This window comes from Rhinatrema bivittatum, chromosome 9 (assembly GCF_901001135.1).
Source record: "Rhinatrema bivittatum chromosome 9, aRhiBiv1.1, whole genome shotgun sequence".
Lineage (NCBI taxonomy): Eukaryota > Metazoa > Chordata > Amphibia > Gymnophiona > Rhinatrematidae > Rhinatrema > Rhinatrema bivittatum.
The window spans coordinates 171,676,731-171,696,346 of NC_042623.1; the positions used below are offsets into that span (position 1 = coordinate 171,676,731).

Here is a 19,616-nt window from a genome sequence, read left to right on the forward strand (position 1 = left end):
GTGGTGTGAAAATGAATGGGAGCCTGCCTGGGGGTCAGTGTGTGTGTGTGTGTGTGAGGGAGCCAGTGAGTGTGAGAGCATGAGTGTGTATGAGAAAATCCAAGGGAGTAAGAGTTTGTGTGTGGGGGGGTGTGTGTGTGGAAGGGGAAAGAGTGTCTTAGAGCCTGTCAGTGTCAGTGAGAGCGAGAGGTTATGGTGGATATAAGAGCATGAATGTGTATGTATGTGACAGTGTATGTGTAAGAGAGAATGGACATGTGAGTATGTGTGAGAGAGAGAGGATAACCTCCTAATCCTCAAGAATATCAGAGTGACTGGAAATCAAGAGCTCCCACAGAAGGGGACAGCAGGGGCTTTTTAAAATCCTTATTAGTTTTAATTATTGAATGTTATTTCATATATGTGCTGTTTTTAAATATTTTATTAGTGTTTGGGAAATTGTAAAAAAATGTATATGATTTTAATTAATAGAAATTCTATTTATCAGTAGTTTTAAAATATTCTTTTATTATGGTTTTACTATTATAACTGATGCTTTATGTTTCTTGATTTTATTTGTTTTATGAGGAATGGTGGTTCTGTTTTTCCATTGTTAATACACAGAGTCTGGCTTCTTGGAATTTCCATTTCAGTGTTTGTCTAATTTGTGCTCCTTCATTTTGTATTCTGTATTTGGTGAGAGTCTGTCTCTGCTCTGTGTGTGTGACCGTGATGAGAGATTCTGCTAGCATAGGGATCTATAGCAATCTGGTTTGTTTTGTTTCCTCAGTAGGTGGTGTATTGGTATTCTAGGACCCGGTGTAATATTTACCCTTGCTTTTTTGCAGGTAGGGTTATTGTTGAGTCCTTGGTGTTATTACTGTTATGTTACGATGGGATTGCAGTATAGATTTTGAGTGTCTTTTTTTGTGGGGTTTTGTGTTAGTTCACAATGTGCCTGGCAGTGGAAGGTGTTTGTGCTGCTGTTACTGTGAGGTGACACCATAATTTGAAAATATCTTTTAGTATGATGAGCTGTAAGGGAAACATCCAAGCTCCATTGTTTGGGGGAATTTCAGTGGATGCACAGAGTTAGAGAACTGGAGGTGCAGGATTTGTATTGACATTCTGTCCCTTCCTATATATTCCAGACTTCACTCTCATAGCCATATAGAATTAGTTGAATGAGGCTATCAAATAATTTTATAGTAGTTTTACTAGAAGTGTGAAACTGGTCAGTGTCAGTGAGAGCGAGAGGTTATGGTATCACTGCCCAATCTGCGGGGCTGCTGAAGAGGACCTGCGTGCAGGGCCGGTGCGCCACCAGTCTGGGGGCGGTGATAGCATGACTTCTCCTTCTTTCTGTCTGCATGGCCCGGAAGAGGAAGTGGTGGGTCTGTGTGGGCGGGAAGAAGAAGAGCGCTGGCCGTTGTAGGAAGCAGCATTGGCTTAAAGTTTGTGCGGCGTCCAAGAAGCAGCAGCAACAGTGCCTCAGCCTCCACCTCCACGCAAGCGCATCCCCTGGGCCATCTCAGGACGAGGCATCAAGGGCCAGAGGAAAATCAACAGTGATACCTCCCTCTCCCCCCCACGGCCTCAAGAAAAATGAAGAGGTCCTCTGCCATGGGGGCTGAAAAAGGAGGCTGCTGCTGTACTTCTACTGGGGAGGGGGGAGGAAGTGAATGAGTGAGAGCATGTGTGTGTGTGTGTGTGTGTGTGTGTGTGTATGTCTCTGTTAGGGCATGTGTGGGTGAAAGGGCATATCTGTCTGTGAGAGCATGTGTTTGTGTGTATGACTGCATGTCTGAGACAGCATGTCTATGTGTCTCTCTGAGCATGTCTGTGTGTGTTGCTGTGTCTGAGAGCATGTTTGTGTCTGTGTTTCAGGCCGATACAGTACAGTGCGCTCCGACGGAGCACACTGTTAACCCGCCACTGGACGCACGTTTTTCCTTACCCCTTATTCAGTAAGGGGCCGAAAACGCGTGTCCAATCCGCCGCACCTAATAGGGCCATCAACATGCAAATGCATGTTGATGGCCCTATTAGGTATTCCCGCGCGATTCACAAAGCAAAATGTGCAGACAAGCCGCACATTTTGCTTCCAGAAATTAGCTCCTACCCAGTAAAAACGGCTTTTCTGTGCACCCTCCAACTTAATATCATGGCGATATTAAGTCGGATGTCCCAAAACTTTCCAAAAGTAATGAAATAAATAAATAAATAATTTGAAGTCGGCCGGCAGCTGTCAGGTCGAAAACCGGACGCTCAATTTTGCCGGCGTCCGGTTTCCGAGCCCGTGGCTGTCAGTGGGCTCGAGAACCGACGCTTGCAAAATTGAGCGTCGGCTGTCAAACCCACTGGCAGCCGCCGCTCCGGTCCAAAAGGAGGCGCTAGGGATACGCTAGTGTCCCTAGCACCTCCTTTTGCCCGTTTTTACCGCCGGGCCTCATTTAAAGTCCCACGGACTTTACTGTATTGGCCTGTATGTGATGGCATATTCTATGATTAAGACTTCAAAATCTTGGTAAACCCAGTATTTTTATGTAAACTATAAAGGAATAGCTACACACTATGTTTGTAGGACCATGCCTCACGGGGTCTAGGTATTTTAACCTGACTCTTTCTTGTGGGTTTTGGTCCGTTTTACTTTAAATTTTTTCACATTTTTTCATTTTTACAATTTCAATTATCATGCTCACTTTCAGCACGTCTTTTCAATCTTTTGTTCAATTTGTGTCAAGCTGATAGAAACTTCAAACATAGTCCCATATCAAAGTACTTCAAACGTCACTTTTTTTCCTTAGCCAGAAAGCAATTCATTTAACAACAGTACTTATCCTGTATAACCCCGACACGATCGCGTTTCGGACCCACGCTCTAAAGGTCCTGCTTCAGGGGGACAACAATTTTCATTTTCTTCTGTGACAAACAGGCTGAGAGGAAGTCTTCAATAGCTGTCTCCAATCATTTATTTATAGCTGCGATCCCCGCTTGGAATCGCCTCACCTTTGAAACATGGCTCATACCGGATGGCTTTTAAAGAACAAGAAGCGGAAATCCCTCCCCTTTCTTCATTCCCTGATTGGTTGCGCCTCAACACCAACTGAAGTGAATAGACCCATCCATTTTGACACTCACAGTTCTCTATCACGTCGGCATTTTCCAAAATGAGTCTGCCTCGTCACTTCTTCAGTTCTCAACAACGTCATGATGTCCCATAGACTTTGACAGTCACAGTTCTCTATCACGTCGGCATTTTATGCAAAAAGTCTGCCTCATAGTTCTCTTTCACGTCGTCACTCCTCGAACTTAGAAAAAACTCACAATACTGAACTCCCAATATACTGAACTCCCGTGAGGTATTTTTACCAGATGGAATTTGAAACATACTTACATATTCAAGCTGACATTCTAACTCCACCGTAATCATTCAAATTAATGAATACCAATTGATTTTCTCATTCAGGCCGTTAGGATCCATAGTATTTAAAGTAAATATCCAATGGTGTTCTCGTTTATTCAGATAGTATTGAATATCTCCTCCTCTACTACTGGGCCAGACTTTCTCTATAACCAACCATCTGAGATCAGAAAATATATGTTTGAATGAAATACAATGTTGTACGAGTGGGGCCGCTAACTTTGATGTTTTCAAGCAGCTTCTATGTTCAATTAAGCGGGTACGGATTTTTCTCTTTGTTCTCCCAACGTAACTTAACCCACACGGACATTGTATGGCGTATATAACGCCCTCTGACTCACACGTTGTCTCGGATCTCAATTGCACAGTTCGATTTGAATGTGGCTCCTGCCATTGTTCACCAACCCATGAAAGTGCACACATTTCACAATGCCCACACGGGTGGTGTCCCCCACTTGTAGAAATTGCTATCTTTGACTGAAAGGTGGAATGCACCACCATGTCACGTAAATTTTGGCCCCTAAAGAACGCAAATCTCGGACCGGTCTGGAATACATCGTGCAAAGCCAGTACCTGCCAGTGGGAATGAATCACATTGATCACTGACCAAACTTGAGATGAATATCTTAAGGTGCAAGTGAGATGTTTAGAGAAGGGACGTTGTTGATAATCCAAGAGTAATTCTCTATTTGCAAATAATGCCCTTTTGAAGGCTTTCTTTATCACTGGTCATGGATAGCCCCTCTGAAGGAATCTTTCAAACAAATCTGATGCTTGGGTCCGGAATTCTATGTCAGTAAAACATAATCGGCGTAGCCGAAGAAATTGAGAAATCGGCAGTCCATCCTTAAGATGGACAGGATGAACACTGGAGTAACGTAGAAAATTGTTTCGATCCGTAATTTTACGGTATAGCGTGGTACTAATTTTGTTACCTTCACGACTGATCCATATATCTAAAAAGGCTATGGCAGTCTGTTTGTATTGAGCAGTGAATTGTAAATGTGGATCAAGTGTGTTAAACCAATCCAAAAATGTTTGAAGATCATCCAACGAAGATAGCCAAATAAAAAAGATGTCATCAATGTAACGTCTGTATACTGTCATTTTTGCAAACCATTGGGAGGGGTATAGATATAGCTCTTCAAACTGTGTGACGTAAAGATTTGCAATATCTGGTGCCACTGTGGCACCCATCGCCACTCCACATGTTTGCAGATAGAATTTTCCATCAAATTGAAAAATTTTTTTAAATAACACCAACCGTAAACATTCAGACAGAAATGCTGAAGGGACTCTGTGTGGCCGTTGATGCCGATGGAACAACTGTTCCATTAGTATAAAAGCTCCTTGTTGCGGGATATTTGTATATAATGATGAGATATCCAAAGTAACTAACCAAAAATCATTTGGGAGATGAGTAACCTCCTGCAAAGTCCGCAACATATGTGAAGTGTCCTGAATGAATGAACGGGCCTCCTTTACAAATGGTTTTAAGAAGAAGTCCAAATATGTAGATAGTGGCTCCAATACAGATCCACGACCCGCCACTATAGGGCGTTCTGGGGGTTGTTCCAAATTTTTATGAACCTTGGGTAAGGAGTACAAAACAGGATCTATAGGATGTTTAACTTTTAATGCTCTTGCTTCTCTCATTGTCACGAACCCCTTCTTAACTCCCTGATCTATTAGGCTCTCAATCTGTTCTTGAAGGACTGGGGTGGGAATCTCCTCCAATAGTAAATAATATGTCGAATCACTTAACTGGCGTTGTATTTCGGCCACGTAGTCTTGAGTATCTTGTACAACTACCGCTCCTCCCTTGTCTGCCGGCTTAACTATAATTTCTTTGTTTCCGGATAGCTGTTTGATTGCTCGATATTGAGCAACTGTCCAATCTGCGACAAACTGATTTCTATTGAAATTATCTTGATTTTCCAACAATCCTAAATCTTTCGACACTAACTGTATAAATGTGGCTATGGCAGGATCGACCGGGCCTGGAGGAAGCCAGGTAGATCGCGGTGTTATAATTGAACCATCTAGCACATCTTTACCCCAAAAAAATAATTCCAGTTGCAAGCGTCTGAAAAATCTATGTAAGTCGATTCGTGTTTGAAATGAATCATATTTACAATGGGGGACATATGATAGCCCTTTATCTAGGGCCTCAATAACTTCTTTAGATATTTCTATCCGTGACAAATTGATAACAGTAGATGTAGCAACTATGCCTGTGGTGCATTCTGTTGTTGTTGAGTTTTGGACCCTTGAGATCGTGTAACTGGACCCTCCCAGTGTGGAGTTCTGGGACCTGATTTGCCTCTGTATGAGCGGGCCCGATATGCCCCTCTTCGTTGACCTAAAAAAGGCTGAGTATATTGATAATTTTGATAAGATTTTTTACTATTATTGTTGCCATCACTACTATTGGACTCTTCAGAACTATCCTGAAAAGTTACATGTGGTGGTCTTGACGTTTGTTTTTTGTTCTTCCAAAAATATATATTGTCAGTACGGTAGTCGGTCTCATCACGACGAAATTTCTGGACTTTAAACTGTTTAATCTGATTACGAAATAGAGATACTGATTGTTCCAATTGTTTTGTTGAGGCCTCCACTATCTCTTCACTGTTGGTGGCAATTAATGAAGACCGGATAGTTTCCACTTCTTTCTGACACTCACTTACAGAAACTGCAATTCGTTCAACTATTAGGACCATCAGGTCCAGGGAACACTTGTTCAAGATTGATATCCAACGAATAACAAACTCCTTATCATCCTGCTAATCCACAACAATCTCAGGGCATCTGGAAATCAAAAGATTCCAGGTATGAACAACCAGGGATTTTGTTATCCTTTTAAAGTTATAAGTATTGCATACTGTTTGAAATATTTTATTGGTCTGGAAAATATATATGAGTTTTCAATTATTAGAAGTTGTTCTATTTGTCAGCTGTTTTGAAATATTCTTTTTATTAGTATGGTTTTGCTTCTATTGATCCTTTATATTTACTGATTTTGATGTTTCTTCAGGTATTGTAATATTTCTGTTTTTCCATTGTTGCACTGCATAATAGTTTGGCCTGTTGCGGTTAACAATTCAATTTTTGTCTGAATGTTTGTAATAATACTTTATGGTTACTTTATTCTGCATTTTTGTGAGGGTCTGTTTATATTTTGCATCTGTGACTGAGTTGACGTATTCTGCTAGTGTGGAGGTTCTGTATAGGGATCTGTAGCAGTTTGGATTTTTCTGTTTTCCTAACAGTAGGTGTATTGGCTTTTTAGAGTCTGGTGTAATGATCATAGTGTTGCCTTTTCATAAGTAGGGTTGTTAGTGTTTGCATGCTGGCAGTTATTGCAGTTTTGATATGGAGATTTACTGTATTGAAATTGTAATCTAGTTTACTTGTGGCTTTTTGAGGGCAAAGCTCATACCCAATGAATTAGCCCTGTGATGCGGTGACACACACTGTATCAAGTACAACTAGTACAAAAAGCCTTCTCTGTATTAAATACTGAAGAAGTTCTTGAGAAAAAGATTGAAGTGTTAACTGAGAAGAGAGAAGAAACCCAATGCATACAGAAATTCCAGATCAGTAACCAAAGAAAAAAGCTCATTGCGATGGATGAATCTGTCATCAGAGGCAATAATCCTTTTCTTTGCACAATTGCAATGGGAAAAAGTGAAGTGAATAACAAAACTCAACTAAAATCACAAAAGGAGTCCAGGAATAGCAGTGAGCTGAAAGAAAAAAGCTGGAAAGCGATGAGCACAAATGCCCATAGTTTGGGCAATAAAATCCCAGATCTGCAAGCCCTAATGTTGGAGGTGGACTTGGACATTGTTGCTGTCACGGAGATGTGGTTCACGGAATCTCATGATTGGGATACGGCCATACCGGGCTACAACTTGTTAAGGAAGGACAGAGAGGTTAGGAAAGGGGGAGGAGTGGCTCTTTATGTCAGAAACAATATCCAAGTTCTGAGCTGCAAGGAAGATGGGGAAATGAAGAAGCTATATGGGCCGACCTAAAAAAAAGATGATAGGGCGTCCATTTATATTGGAGTGGTTTACAGGCCTCCAAATCAAAAGGAAGAGCATGACAGAGATATGGTTGAAGATGTCCAAAAGATGGGAAAGAAGGGAGAAGTGGTGATCGTTGGAGACTTCAATCTGCCAGATGTAGACTGGAGAATTCCTTTTGCTGAATCTAACAGTAGTAGAGAAATAGTGGATGCCCTGCAAGGGGCTTTGTTCAAACAATTGGTAATGGAACCCACAAGAGAGGAAGCTATGCTCGATTTAGTACTCACTAATGGAGATAATGTCTCTGATGTCCAAGTGGGAGCCCACCTCAGCACAAGTGATCCTCAAACGGTATGGTTTAACATCACAAAAGGGATACGGAAAAGAAGCACAAAGACCCGAGTTTTGCAGTTCAAAAACACAGACTTTGAGGAAATGGGGGAAGTACCTGAAGGAAGAACTAAAAGGCTGGGAGACTATGAGAGATGTGGATCAACAGTGGAGCAAACTAAAAGGAGCAATTATCAAGGCAACTAATCTATATGTTAGAAAAGTAAAAGGAAAGAAAAAGAAAAATGAAACCTATATGGTTCTCAAAGGAAGTGGCTGACAAAATAAAAGCTAAAAGAACAGCATTCAAGAAATATAAAGGATCCCAAAGGGAGGAGCACAAAGAAGAATATCTGGTACAACGGAGGGAGACTAAGAAAGTAATCAAGACGGCAAAAGGTCAAGCGGAAGAAAGGATTACCAAAGAGGTAAGGAGAGGTGACAAAACATTTTTCAGATACATCAGAGAAAGGAGAAAAGTTCCAAGTGGTATAAGTGAAATTGAAAGGTGAAAAGGATCAATGTGTGGAGAGAGACAAAGAAATGGCAGAAATATTAAACAAATACTTCAGTTCTGTGTTCACTAAAGAGGACCCTGGAGAAGGACCATCGCTAGTTAACAAGAAACTGGAGGGGAATGGAGTAGATGTAACTCCGTTTACAGAAGAGAATGTATGGGAAGAGCTGGGAAAACTGAAAGTGGACAAAGCCATGGGGCCTGATGAGGTTCATCCCAGGATACTGAGGGAGCTCAGAGATGTGCTGGTGGGTCCGCTGTGTGACCTGTTCAATAGATCACTAGAAACAAGAGTGGTGCCGAGTGATTGGAGAAGAGCGGTGGTGGTCCTGCTTCACAAGAGTGGGAACAGAGAAGAGGCTGGTAACTACAGACCGGTTAGCCTCACCTCAGTGGTGGGTAAAGTTATGGAGTCGCTGCTGAAAGAATAGTGAATTATCTACAGTCTGAGGAATTGCTGGACCAGAGGCAGCATGGTTTCACCAGGGGAAGATCCTGCCTGACAAATCTGATCGACTTTTTCGACTGGGTGACTAGGGAATTGGATCAAGTAAGAGCCCTCGATGTCATCTACTTGGATTTCAGTAAGGCTTTTGATACGGTCCTGCAAAGGAGACTGGTGAATAAAATGAGAAGCTTAGGAGTGAGTGCCAAGGTGTTGGCCTGGATTGCAAACTGGTTGACGGACAGACAACAATGTGTGATGATAAATGGAACTCTCTCTGAAGAGAAAGAGGTGTTAAGTGGTGTACCGCAAGGATCGGTGTTGGGACCGGTCCTGTTCAATATCTTTGTGAGCGACATAGCAGAAGGGATAGAAGGCAAGGTTTGTCTGTTTGTGGATGACACTAAGAGCTGCAACAGGGTGGACACGCCGGAAGGAGTGGAGAGAATGAGATGAGATTTAAGGAAGCTGGAAGAGTGGTAGAAGATATGGCAGCTGAGATTCAATGACAAGAAGTGCAAAGTCATGCATATGGGGTGTGGAAATCCGGAAGAACTGTATTCGATGGGGGGTGAAGGGCTGATGTGCACGGAGCAGGAGAGACACCTAGGGGTGATAGTGTCTAATGATCTGAAGTCGGCGAAACAATGTGACAAGGCGATAGCTAAAGGCAGAAGAATGCTGGGCTGCATAGAGAGAGGAATATCAAGTAACAAAAGGGAAGTGATTATCACCTTGTACATGTCCTTGGTGAGGCCTCACCTGGAGTACTGTGCTCAGTTTTGGAGACCGTATCTACAAAGGGACAGAGACAGGATGGAGGAGGTACAGAGAAGGGCGACCAAAAAGGTGGAGGGTCTTCATCAAATGTCTTATGAGGAGAGATTGAAGAATCTAAATACGTACACCCAGGAGGAAAGGAGGAGCAGAGGTGATATGATACAGACTTTCAGATACTTGAATGGTTTTAATGACCCAAAGATAACGACAAACACAAAGATAACGACAAAAATCAGCAGAACCAGGGGTCACAATTTAAAGCTCCAGGGAGGTAGATTCAGAACCAATATCAGGAAGTATTTCTTCACGGAGAGGGTGGTGGATGCCTGGAATGTCCTTCTGAAAGAAGTGGTGAAAACCAGAACTGTGAAGGACTTCAAAGGGGCGTGGGATAAACACTGTGGATCTATAAAGTCTAGAGGATGTGTATGAAGAGTGGGTGGCTCGCGGGAATGACGGCTATTACCTGGAGATAATACCCTTATTCAATAAACATACACACAGTTAATGCGACTCCAACATTACTCTAAGCTTCAATGGCAAGAGGTAATGTGGGGAAAAAAAAAGGATTTCCAGTCACAAAAAATGTGGGGAGTAGCTTGCTGGTTACGACAGTTACTATTCCTAACCAAATAAGCCTGATACTCACTTTCAATACCTATCCAGCATAGCTCTCTGCTTCAATGGCAAGGGAGAAAGTCTGATACTTCACGCATATCCAACACAGCTCTCTGCTTCAACGGCAGGGGAGAAAGTATGATACTTCACTTTCAATGCAAGTTAGCTCTCTGCTTCAACGGCAAGGGAGGAAGACCGATACTTCACGCATATCCAGCATAGCTCTCTGCTTCAATGGCAGGGGGGAAATGAAGTAAAGACTTGAGGATGTGAATGAAATGAAGAGAAGAGGCATGGGGGTGGCTTATAGGAATCATGGCTACTACCCTTATTCAATAAACATACACACGATTAATGTGACTTCAACATTGCTCTATGCTTCAACGGCAAGAAGAAATGTGGGGAAAAGGATCTGCATTCACATATAAGCGTGGGAGTAGCTTGCTTGTTGCGGCGATTACTACCCCAACCCAAATTAGCCTGATACTTCACTTTCAATGCATATCCAAGCAGCTCTCTGCTTCAATGACAGGGGGAATGAAGAAAAGAGGGTTTATATTCAAACAACCAACAAGGGCTAAACTGCACAGGCTGGAAAAACAAATAAGTGTGGGAGTAGCTTGCTTGTTGTGGCGGCTACTACTCTGAACAAATCGTGCCTGATACTTCACTTTGAATACATATACTGCACAGCTCACTGCTTCAACAGCAGGAGGGAATGAAGAAAAGAGGATTTGCATTCAGACAACAACCAACAAGGACTAAATTGCAAAGGCTGGGTAAACAAATAAGCGAGGGAGTAGCTTGCTTATTGCGGCGGTGACTATTACTACTACTACCCCTAACCAATTAGGCTTGATACTTCACATTGATGCAGCTCCAGCACCGCTCTCTACATTAATGGTGGGGGTGGAAGGAAATTAGAACCTAAAAGTTACCAATAAGGGCCCTGACCTCAGTGGTCAGAGTAACAGATAAGTATGAGAAAAATAAGTATGAAGCTTGCTGGGCAGACTGGATGGGCCATTGGTCTTCTTCTGTCGTCATTTCTGTTTCAATTCACATTACAATAGATCTAATACCAATTCCAAGGGTCTTTTTTACTTTTTTTGCAGGGTTTTTCAGCACTCCATACAAGTATAATATACATGTTGTAAGTAATATTTTTACCTCACAAGAAATTTTTCTTTTGGAGATATTTTAGCTCAGTTCCATCAGGTTCCAGAATTAACATGGTGTGCTTTTGGGAGCTGTTGACATATGTGCTGTAGGGAAAGGGCTGGTTTTGAAAAAATCCCCCAGGCCTATATTTTCCTGCAATCCACCACTGGTGCATATATATGTACGTGTAATTGGGTACCCATGGGCCAGTTAGAGAAAAATCCCCCAGGCCACTACTTTCCCACAATCCGCCCCTGCACATCAGTAACCACATTCAAGATCAGCAGCTCTAACTGTGCACCTTGAATCTGCAGATCTTCATTATGAAGCCATTATAAATAGCAATTACATTTTCCCAGAAATTTGTGGAAGCTTACATTATTTGTTAAAATAAGAGTAAAATGATTTTAAAAAAGTTAAATGTCACCATCACCTCAGTTGAAGGCCAAAATTATATGACTGATTATTTCACAACTCTCAAGTACTACTACAAGCTGGGCCAGCTGCATTATTTATTTAGGCTTGTGCATGCTACTTACAACCTTGAGATTAGGCAGGTGCTCCTACAAAAACCCCATATGCTGAGGAGCTTTACATTTTCTTAACTGAGCCGCATGCGATCACTGAAACTAAAACTGGAAACTGCCAGTAAACATTTTGAACAGTTTCCAAAAAAGTTAGCTCTAAGGAAACTGAACATTTCTTACACCTACAACAATCAACTGCCCAGAAATGCACAAGTTAAAATATAAACCCAGACACTGTTGAACCTTAATGAAAAAAAATAACTACACGCTGTAAACATAGCATCGTGCGATCCTATTACAAGTTGAATATAAAGAGGTTTTTCAAGCCAGCTGATCATTCTTGGGGCTTCTTTTTGAAGTTACTTGCCATGGATCACTTTTCAGACAATAAGCGTATGTTCAATGTCTGCTTTCATTTTGCCCTAAACTGGAGCCACCACAGTAAACGCTGCTGGAACGATCGCTCTCCGGCCTTAACAGAAGAGAAATGCGAAGGCTGGCCCGAGAGTTCCCGCCCGGTGCTCGCCCTCCTGCTTCCGAGGGTGGGGCCGGCCAGCGGCCGCCGAGCTTCCTGCTGCTCGCCATGGAGGAGCTCAACCCCTCGCACTACCCGGCCACCAGGGCCGCCAGAGTGGTCGAGAACTACGTCAACTACCGGGAGGGATCGCCGCACCGCTTCTTCCTGAAAGAAAAGGTGACGCAGGCCAGCAAGGAGGTGAGGGCGGCACTGCCGATCGCGCCGGCCCCGAGCAAGCGCAGGAGCCCTTCCTCGCTGCAAAAGGCAATAACCCCAGCTCCTTAGTGGCACGGCGAACGTGACATTTTGGCTACCTGCCACAGCACCCCATTCAAGAGTTTGTTGTTTAATTTGTCTGCTTTCAGTTTAGTTTTGATACACGGGGAAATAAAAGGCAGGAATTCTAGCAGGGACCAGTAAAGGAAAAGTACAGATGATTCACTTTTAACTGATCACAGTGCATTGCAGACCACAGCTACCATGTGATCAAATATGTGGTGGGGCACGAAAACCTGCTTTGCTAAAAAGAATTGAAAAAAAAAACAAAAAACCAGGAGTCAGCTCCCTGCCTCGGAACATAAGCAGCACAGCAGAAGATTTGCACTCACTGCTGCACAAGGCTGCCAGGCCTCTGGCATATAAATTGTCAAGGCCACCAGAAAAATACTGGCTGCATTAAATTGGTGGTTAAGCATATTCATGTCGCCTATCATCTATATATTTGATGCATATTTGTACAACAGTGTGAGGAGTATTTTTCTGGTGTAGATTTTTTATATCATTACCTTACTTTCATTTTAGGTAATTGCAGGAGTTGGGCACAAATACTGTCTTCGATTTTCAATAAAGGAGGAAATCGGGAATGTAAGTTGTCACTTTACCAGTCGTGCCCCCCTCTTCCTCCATTTTAGGTGTACTCGTTCCCCCTCCCTTGATGCATAATCCAACCTCTTCCAGATCCCAGGGTTGCAACTCACGAAAAACCCTTTTTTTCTGCCAGAAGTTTACTTGCAGTCTATCACTATTTTTTATTTACGGACACACATTTGACATAGTGCGAATACCTGTAAAATCCCAAATCAACTCGGTGCCATTCTTTGGCAGATCTCTCTGTTACATCCCAGGTTCTCACCGCAGATCTGTTTGCTGCACAGTGTGGTTTTCAGGCACACCCTGAAAACTTTGCTTTGTGCACAGCGTGGAAAAGTACAGGAACGAAGAAACACCAAAACGATGCATTTCTGGATATGAAATTAAGTGGCAATGTTACTAAACCCGTGCAAAAATTAACCCTCTGAAAATTTACAGAAGGTTGGCAGCCCCCTTCCCCAAGTACTCACCCAGCCCCCTCCTGTTGATTAAGCTACCAATGAAAATGTATGAGTTAAATCTAAAAAAAAATTCTCCCCCATCCCTTTCGTATCCTCCACCCCCTGCACTCACCCACTTCCACAATTAACTCTCATCCTGGCCAACAAGAGCAGAGAAATCTGCCTCCTACAGTAGAAGCAGCAGGAGGGAGCCATGGTGCTCTGTTCTTCTCGTGCTGGCTGGAAAGTGGGAAAAGTAAAGGATGGGTGAGTGCATCTGGGCAGGAGAAGGAGGAGTAGATGGGGAAAGGACATTTATCAGAAGGTGCTTCTCCCCCCTCCCAGCATTCTGTGCCTTACCGAGGTTGCCCCAGCTTCTCCTTGTGCCATCAGAGCCCTGCTGCCTGGCTCTCCACTCAACTGCTGCTGCTTCTAGGGCTCCACAGCCTGGATTCTGCGCTGTTAACCATTTTATAAAGATAAGTATTAGTATTGGCTGGCAAAATCCCAAGCTAGCCAATCAGATTTGGCTAATATGGGCTTCCTTATAAATAAATAGTGATATGTAACTTCCTAAAATGCTAGACTCTTCTCCATTTTAAGCAGATATTGAACTCGGCTGTTTAAACAGTTTTCTGTTATAGCCAATTCAATGTCTTATTTGGAGTTAGTATAGCCTAATATTTGTCTCTGAACTAGAGAGACCATAAAGTAAAGTGGGGTGTTGCTTCCTGCTGGAATATGTTTGTAATAATGGGGTATTTTGTATTTGCTGAAAAGATTATTATAGCATTTTGCACAAATAATGTGCTCTCTCAAAGGATCCAGTGATTGTCTAAAGGACTCTAAATTGATATCACCACTGCAATACAAAATTTAGACACTGGGCCAGCCATGTGGCTGTTGCGCCCATTGGTCGCAGATGGCTGTGACCTCTGATGCTCACCTCTTTTTTTTCCCTGCACCAGCGACTCTTGGAAGATTGGCAGTCTCCGTCTGCAAACTCTGCCTTCCCCAGCATCCCTGGGACGGCGTGGGCGATCCTGTCGGCCATCTTGAATAAGGGATTACCTAGGGCATGTGTGCGCGTGCGCCAGGCCCTCTCTTAAACATGTCATGGCGGGAACCTCGGGGGCGTCCCCTCCGCAGGACGTCACCCACCAGTGTATTTAAGCTATTCGGACTTTGCTTCCTACAAATTAGCAAGGACTTCCTGCCTGCTGAATTCCACTCCACTTGGAGACGCTTCGCTATTCGCTACTCTGAACTCGTTCCTGCACTCTGGGCATTGAATGCCTTAGGTGCCCGCTCCTCGGGGGCCTTTTCACATTCTGGCTATCCACTCCTCGGAAGGCCTTCCTGCCTGGAGAAACCATCTACTCAGATTAGGACCAAGTCTTGTTCAGCCTTGTGAGAATGCTACTCGTTTGCTATCATCTTGTTGACGGAACCTCCGGTGCACCCCGTGCATCGGGCCACTACCTTGCACGCCTCAGCATACCTGCTTCTACACTTCGGAGTGAGTAACCTTATCTATTCCGCTCTGCTGACCTCCTGCACTTCGCTACTTTCATCTGTGTTGATTCTCGATGGACCCCGCACTGCGGGCCACTACTGGATCTACCCCTGAGAAGTGTTCGTGAGAGGAAGAGTTCCTTGGTGTACCCCGCTCCACGGGCCACTACCAGGGATATCATCACCAAGCCATGTTGCTACTCTGGACTGTGCCTTGCTGGCCACTTGGGGGGTACTTTATCTACGTTTCAGTCTAATAAATTCTCATTACTTACTGTGTCCGTCTCAGCTGAGGCCTCGCCTATCGTGGTGAGTCCCCTCAGGGCTCCTCCCTGTGGGTGGAGTCAGCTCTCACTATGATCCAGGGTCCACAACCACACCAGATTAGAACAGTGGCAGGACCTGGGTTTGAGTCCTTCTGTTCTAGGGGTCTGGAGCTGAAGATGTGAAAACGCTGCAGTCACAGTCACAGTGGGGAGAGGGTCATAGTTATGGAATGGAGATATCTAGTGGCCACATTTGCAGTGTGGGGGAAAGCACCCTGATTCTGAGCTCTTGGCCAAAGACTGTTTCTGCAAAGTCTAGACTAAAGTTGGGCAGGAGGATAAAATAGGCTTCATGTGCTTGTGTGTCATTTAGCCTGTGTGTCATCTCCAAGCCATGTGATAACGATGTCTGCAGACAGATGCAGTTCTTGTAATCCAACACTGAACATGGTGAGCAGTCAGCCATCCACAATAAGCTGCATGATTTGTATTTTGCCACAACAACAGTCTGGGTTGTCATGGCGTTCACAGTGGTGGAGGATAGCCACATAGACATCTTGCCCTATCCAAAACCCTATTCAACAAGGCCCACTGTCCGTAAGATAGTTTGAAGCCCATTGGGCAAACTGTGGGATCGCTGATAAGCAACAGGTTGGGTGGTGATGCTGAGCGTCATTACTTACATCAGAGGGTCTCAATGGTACAATCCTGGTATGGTAGTTTGGATCACAGTAGGTGTCATGATGGTAGGGGAACAGCAGTTGGATTTACTAAGACGGACATACAGTGACTAGCTTGGCAAAGGTCTTCTCCAGTAGCTTGCTAGTTGCAATGTCCATTCAGATATTTATTTACACAGCTTTATCTTCCACACCTTCTGAAAGTTAGTTCAGGGTGGATAGAAAGGGGTGGGTGAGGGCAGGGAGAATTTATAGCTAAGAACTGGGAGCTGTGATAGGTCAGTTGGAGAGTTCCCTAGCTGATGTGTATTGACAGATTTGGTATCATGATAGCTTGATGTTCAGTGCCTTGTATAGATACAGTAGGTTGTACTTCGTGTCTCAACGTCTGGCTATTCAGGTCACGATCCAACTCCTCAGCAGCATTGGGGAGGTGGAAGATGGTAGAGATTTTCTTTCTAACACTTGGCTAGTGATACCACAAGACAAAAGGGGTACGTACCTTGAAGAAAGTATTAAAGTGGCTCTGAGATAAGAACTTTCAGGATAATATATGCATTCTGGATAGTTGGGAGTGAATCACATATGGACTTCTTTTGTGATACACTGACTTCATTGTTCGATTTTATTTGCAGAAAAGAAAAATGTATAAAAACAAATTAATATAGAAGTCCTACACATATACAAACAAAGAATTATTTATGTGAATATTTATGATACTGCGGGAGATTTTTGGTCTTGTGATATTCTTATTTGTATTTCCCATAGTTCTGGGTATATTCTTTGGTGTTTGTGTTGTTTCCTATTTGGCTAGTGATGCCATGTTGTGCAAGTGGCAGCCAGTTTGGCATCACCACCATTCAGCAAATGTCTTAGTTCAGAGAAAGTTTGGGCCTAGAATCACCAGTAGCTGAAATCGGTATAGATGAAGTTCTCTGACTGAGGTTGTGTTTCCCAACCCTTTCCTGGAGGCATACTTAAATCAGGCAGGTTTTCGGGATTCGCAGAATGAATATGCATGAGATAAAGTAGCATAACCTGAGTCTCCAATATATGCAAATTTATCTCATGCATATTCATATGGATATCTTGAAAACCCCACTGGTTAGGTGTGCCTGCAGGAGAGGTTGGGAAACAATAGTGTAGAGGTTATACAGGGTCAGAGTAAACATAGATCCTTAAAACTGTCCATTGGATTGTTTTTTTTTCCCCCAAGCACTCGTCTTCTCACCCATATGCACCCTAAATTAACTGTCACAAAAGAAAAGTTTGACCATGGTGGTTGCCCATGCTGGTAGGGCTATTCTTATGCGGGCAGTAGGCCAAACAGTATTGTACATTCATGAGATTTAAGAAAACAGTGCCTCTCCTCTAGAAAACAGCTTTTAATTCATGTTGTCAGAGCATATTTTGACCAAGGCAGCTGGCAAGAGATCAGCATTCAAGTTGTGTCGATCATCAGTGTCTATTTAGCCCTTCCTCTCTCAGAACTCGGCGCCTCTTCATCAAGTCACCTTGCCACTCTGAGGCCTTCTTTCTATGCCTTGTCTTGTGGCCTGCTTGACCTTCCTGCCTTGAGGCCTCCTTGGGCCTTCTAGTATTCTTTTGTCTTGTCTTCTCCTGTCTAATCTGCCCTGTGGCCCCAGTTTCTAGGGGGCCTTCTGTCTCTCCCTCTCCAGCTGTTATCTCCTGTTCCAGCCCTGCCTATCTTCAGCCTGTGCCTCTGGTTCCAGCTTTGTGTCCGGTTCTTGTCTCGTTTCCAGTGCCTGCTCTGCCTCTAGACCCAGTTTGTCTCCAGTTCCAGCCAAAGACCTGCCAGACACCAGAACCTGCGGGCTCAACCCAAGGGGGAGGTGGCTGTCAGGCAGAAGATGCTGTCCGGCTTTGCCATAGAATCTAGCCCTGCTCCTGCTGGGGAACTCCCCCATCCAGCTGATTCCCCACTCGTTGGCAAGTAATATACTACGTAGAGATATTTTCAAGAGATCCAAATACTCCTTGCTCTAGCTTGATTACATTATTTAGGGTATCTCTTCTGTTACTTCTACTATGGTTCTGGCTCTTAATTAGATGGGGAGGGGGCGGGGGATGTCTGTCTCTCTCATGCCATAATTGTTTGTTTGTTTCTGCTGGGGTGCTAGCAACTTTCATCTCATATGGATTTGTTCATTGTAGCAGCTATCCCTTGTTTGTGATTGGGATGTTAATCTGTTGTTGTTTATCTGGGTTTTTTGTAAACTGAATAAAGATATTATGAAAAAAAAAAATGCTGAAGCATTAAAGTGAATGGCCAGAATCTGTCTTTGCCCAAAAACTTGCACAATTGTTTTGATGAATAGAAGTAAGGAGAGAGAATTTACTTGCACACAAGGGGAAAGAAGCAACAGAATTTGCAAAAGAAGAGAAAAAGCATTCTTTAAAAATTAGACCAGCAAACAAGGTAAAAACTGGCAAAAACCTAAATACAGTGGGAAATAGAGAATTACTTCAGCAGCCCCAATGTAGACGAAAACTTGACTCAGGAATGGCTAGAGAGATGAGCTTAACTCTAAAAGGTGGGAAATTGATAATTGCAGCACAGGGCAGGGGACTACAATTAAGATGGTTCACAACTAGTATAGAAACAGAGTGGTAAAAGAAATAAATGCAGATTCTGTAAAACAGAACTGGAAACAGTTTCACGTCGCGTTGCTATCAAAAGGCCTGTATACAGAAAGGAATATGAAGTTGGCAAGCGCACGCACTGGAAACTGTATGGACACGATATAACATCAGCCCGACTCTGGCCAAGTTTCGCTCTTTGGTCGAGAGCTGCCTCAGGGGCAACTAGAAACAAATATGCAATATTAAAAATGAGACACACATACAAACAAGTAAAATCAATAGACAACATAAATGGGTGTACAAACTCCAGAATTAATGCAAATCATAACATGTATATGTGCTGACAACAAAATGGAAGACAGAAAAATACAATGCAGAAGAGGAACTAAGGACACAGTGTTCATGCAGATACCATTAGATATAAACAACAGTGGGTGAAACATGTACACAACGTGCTGGAGAGGATAACTTGGTGTCAGTGTAGACCACAATGCAAATATTGTGCTTAAATTAAAAATATTGATAATAAATAAATGAATTAATAAAATGCCAGGGAGTAGGACCATCTAGAGGTTAAAAAAGAAAAATTAAAAAATATAAAAAAAGAAAAATTAAAAAAAAGGGGGGGGGCATAATTAATCAGAATTGCTTACTTAGTATGAGCAGGACTTATTGCATGCCTGCAAGGTTGAAAATTAGTGCATCCGTTATTGTATATAACCTTTCGGTTCCTATTTAAAATAAGACAAGACAATTACATTTAAAAAAATAAAACAAACATAAAAAATGAATGAAACAAACAAAAACAAAACTGAATACCCAAAGCCATTAGGATAAAAAGTGTATATAACTGTTTGTAAACTGAAACTAAGTGACAGAATCTGGATCGTCCATGTTTGGAAAAATGCT

General features: G+C 43.0%; 1 protein-coding gene and 1 long non-coding RNA gene across 4 annotated transcripts in view; one reads left to right on the top strand and one right to left on the bottom strand.

Annotated features, from left to right (window-relative positions):
• The window catches only part of LOC115099494, an 87,103-nt gene extending 73,026 nt beyond the window's left edge, over positions 1 to 14,077 (bottom strand). The window contains exon 1 of one of the 2 annotated variants that reach the window (XR_003858806.1): positions 14,003 to 14,077. This is a non-coding gene — a long non-coding RNA (uncharacterized LOC115099494). Of the gene's footprint in view, positions 1 to 13,396; positions 13,489 to 14,002 lie in introns of those variants that run through there. The other variant, XR_003858805.1, reaches the window with a different exon arrangement.
• LXN (latexin) overlaps positions 12,288 to 19,616 on the top strand; it is a 31,696-nt gene continuing 24,367 nt past the window's right edge. The window contains exons 1-2 of one of the 2 annotated variants that reach the window (XM_029617168.1): positions 12,288 to 12,530; positions 13,134 to 13,196. In XM_029617168.1, coding sequence (XP_029473028.1) covers positions 12,303 to 12,530; positions 13,134 to 13,196 — 291 coding nt within the window. In that variant the 5' untranslated portion in view covers positions 12,288 to 12,302. The remainder of the gene's footprint in view (positions 12,531 to 13,133; positions 13,197 to 19,616) is intronic. The other variant, XM_029617169.1, reaches the window with a different exon arrangement.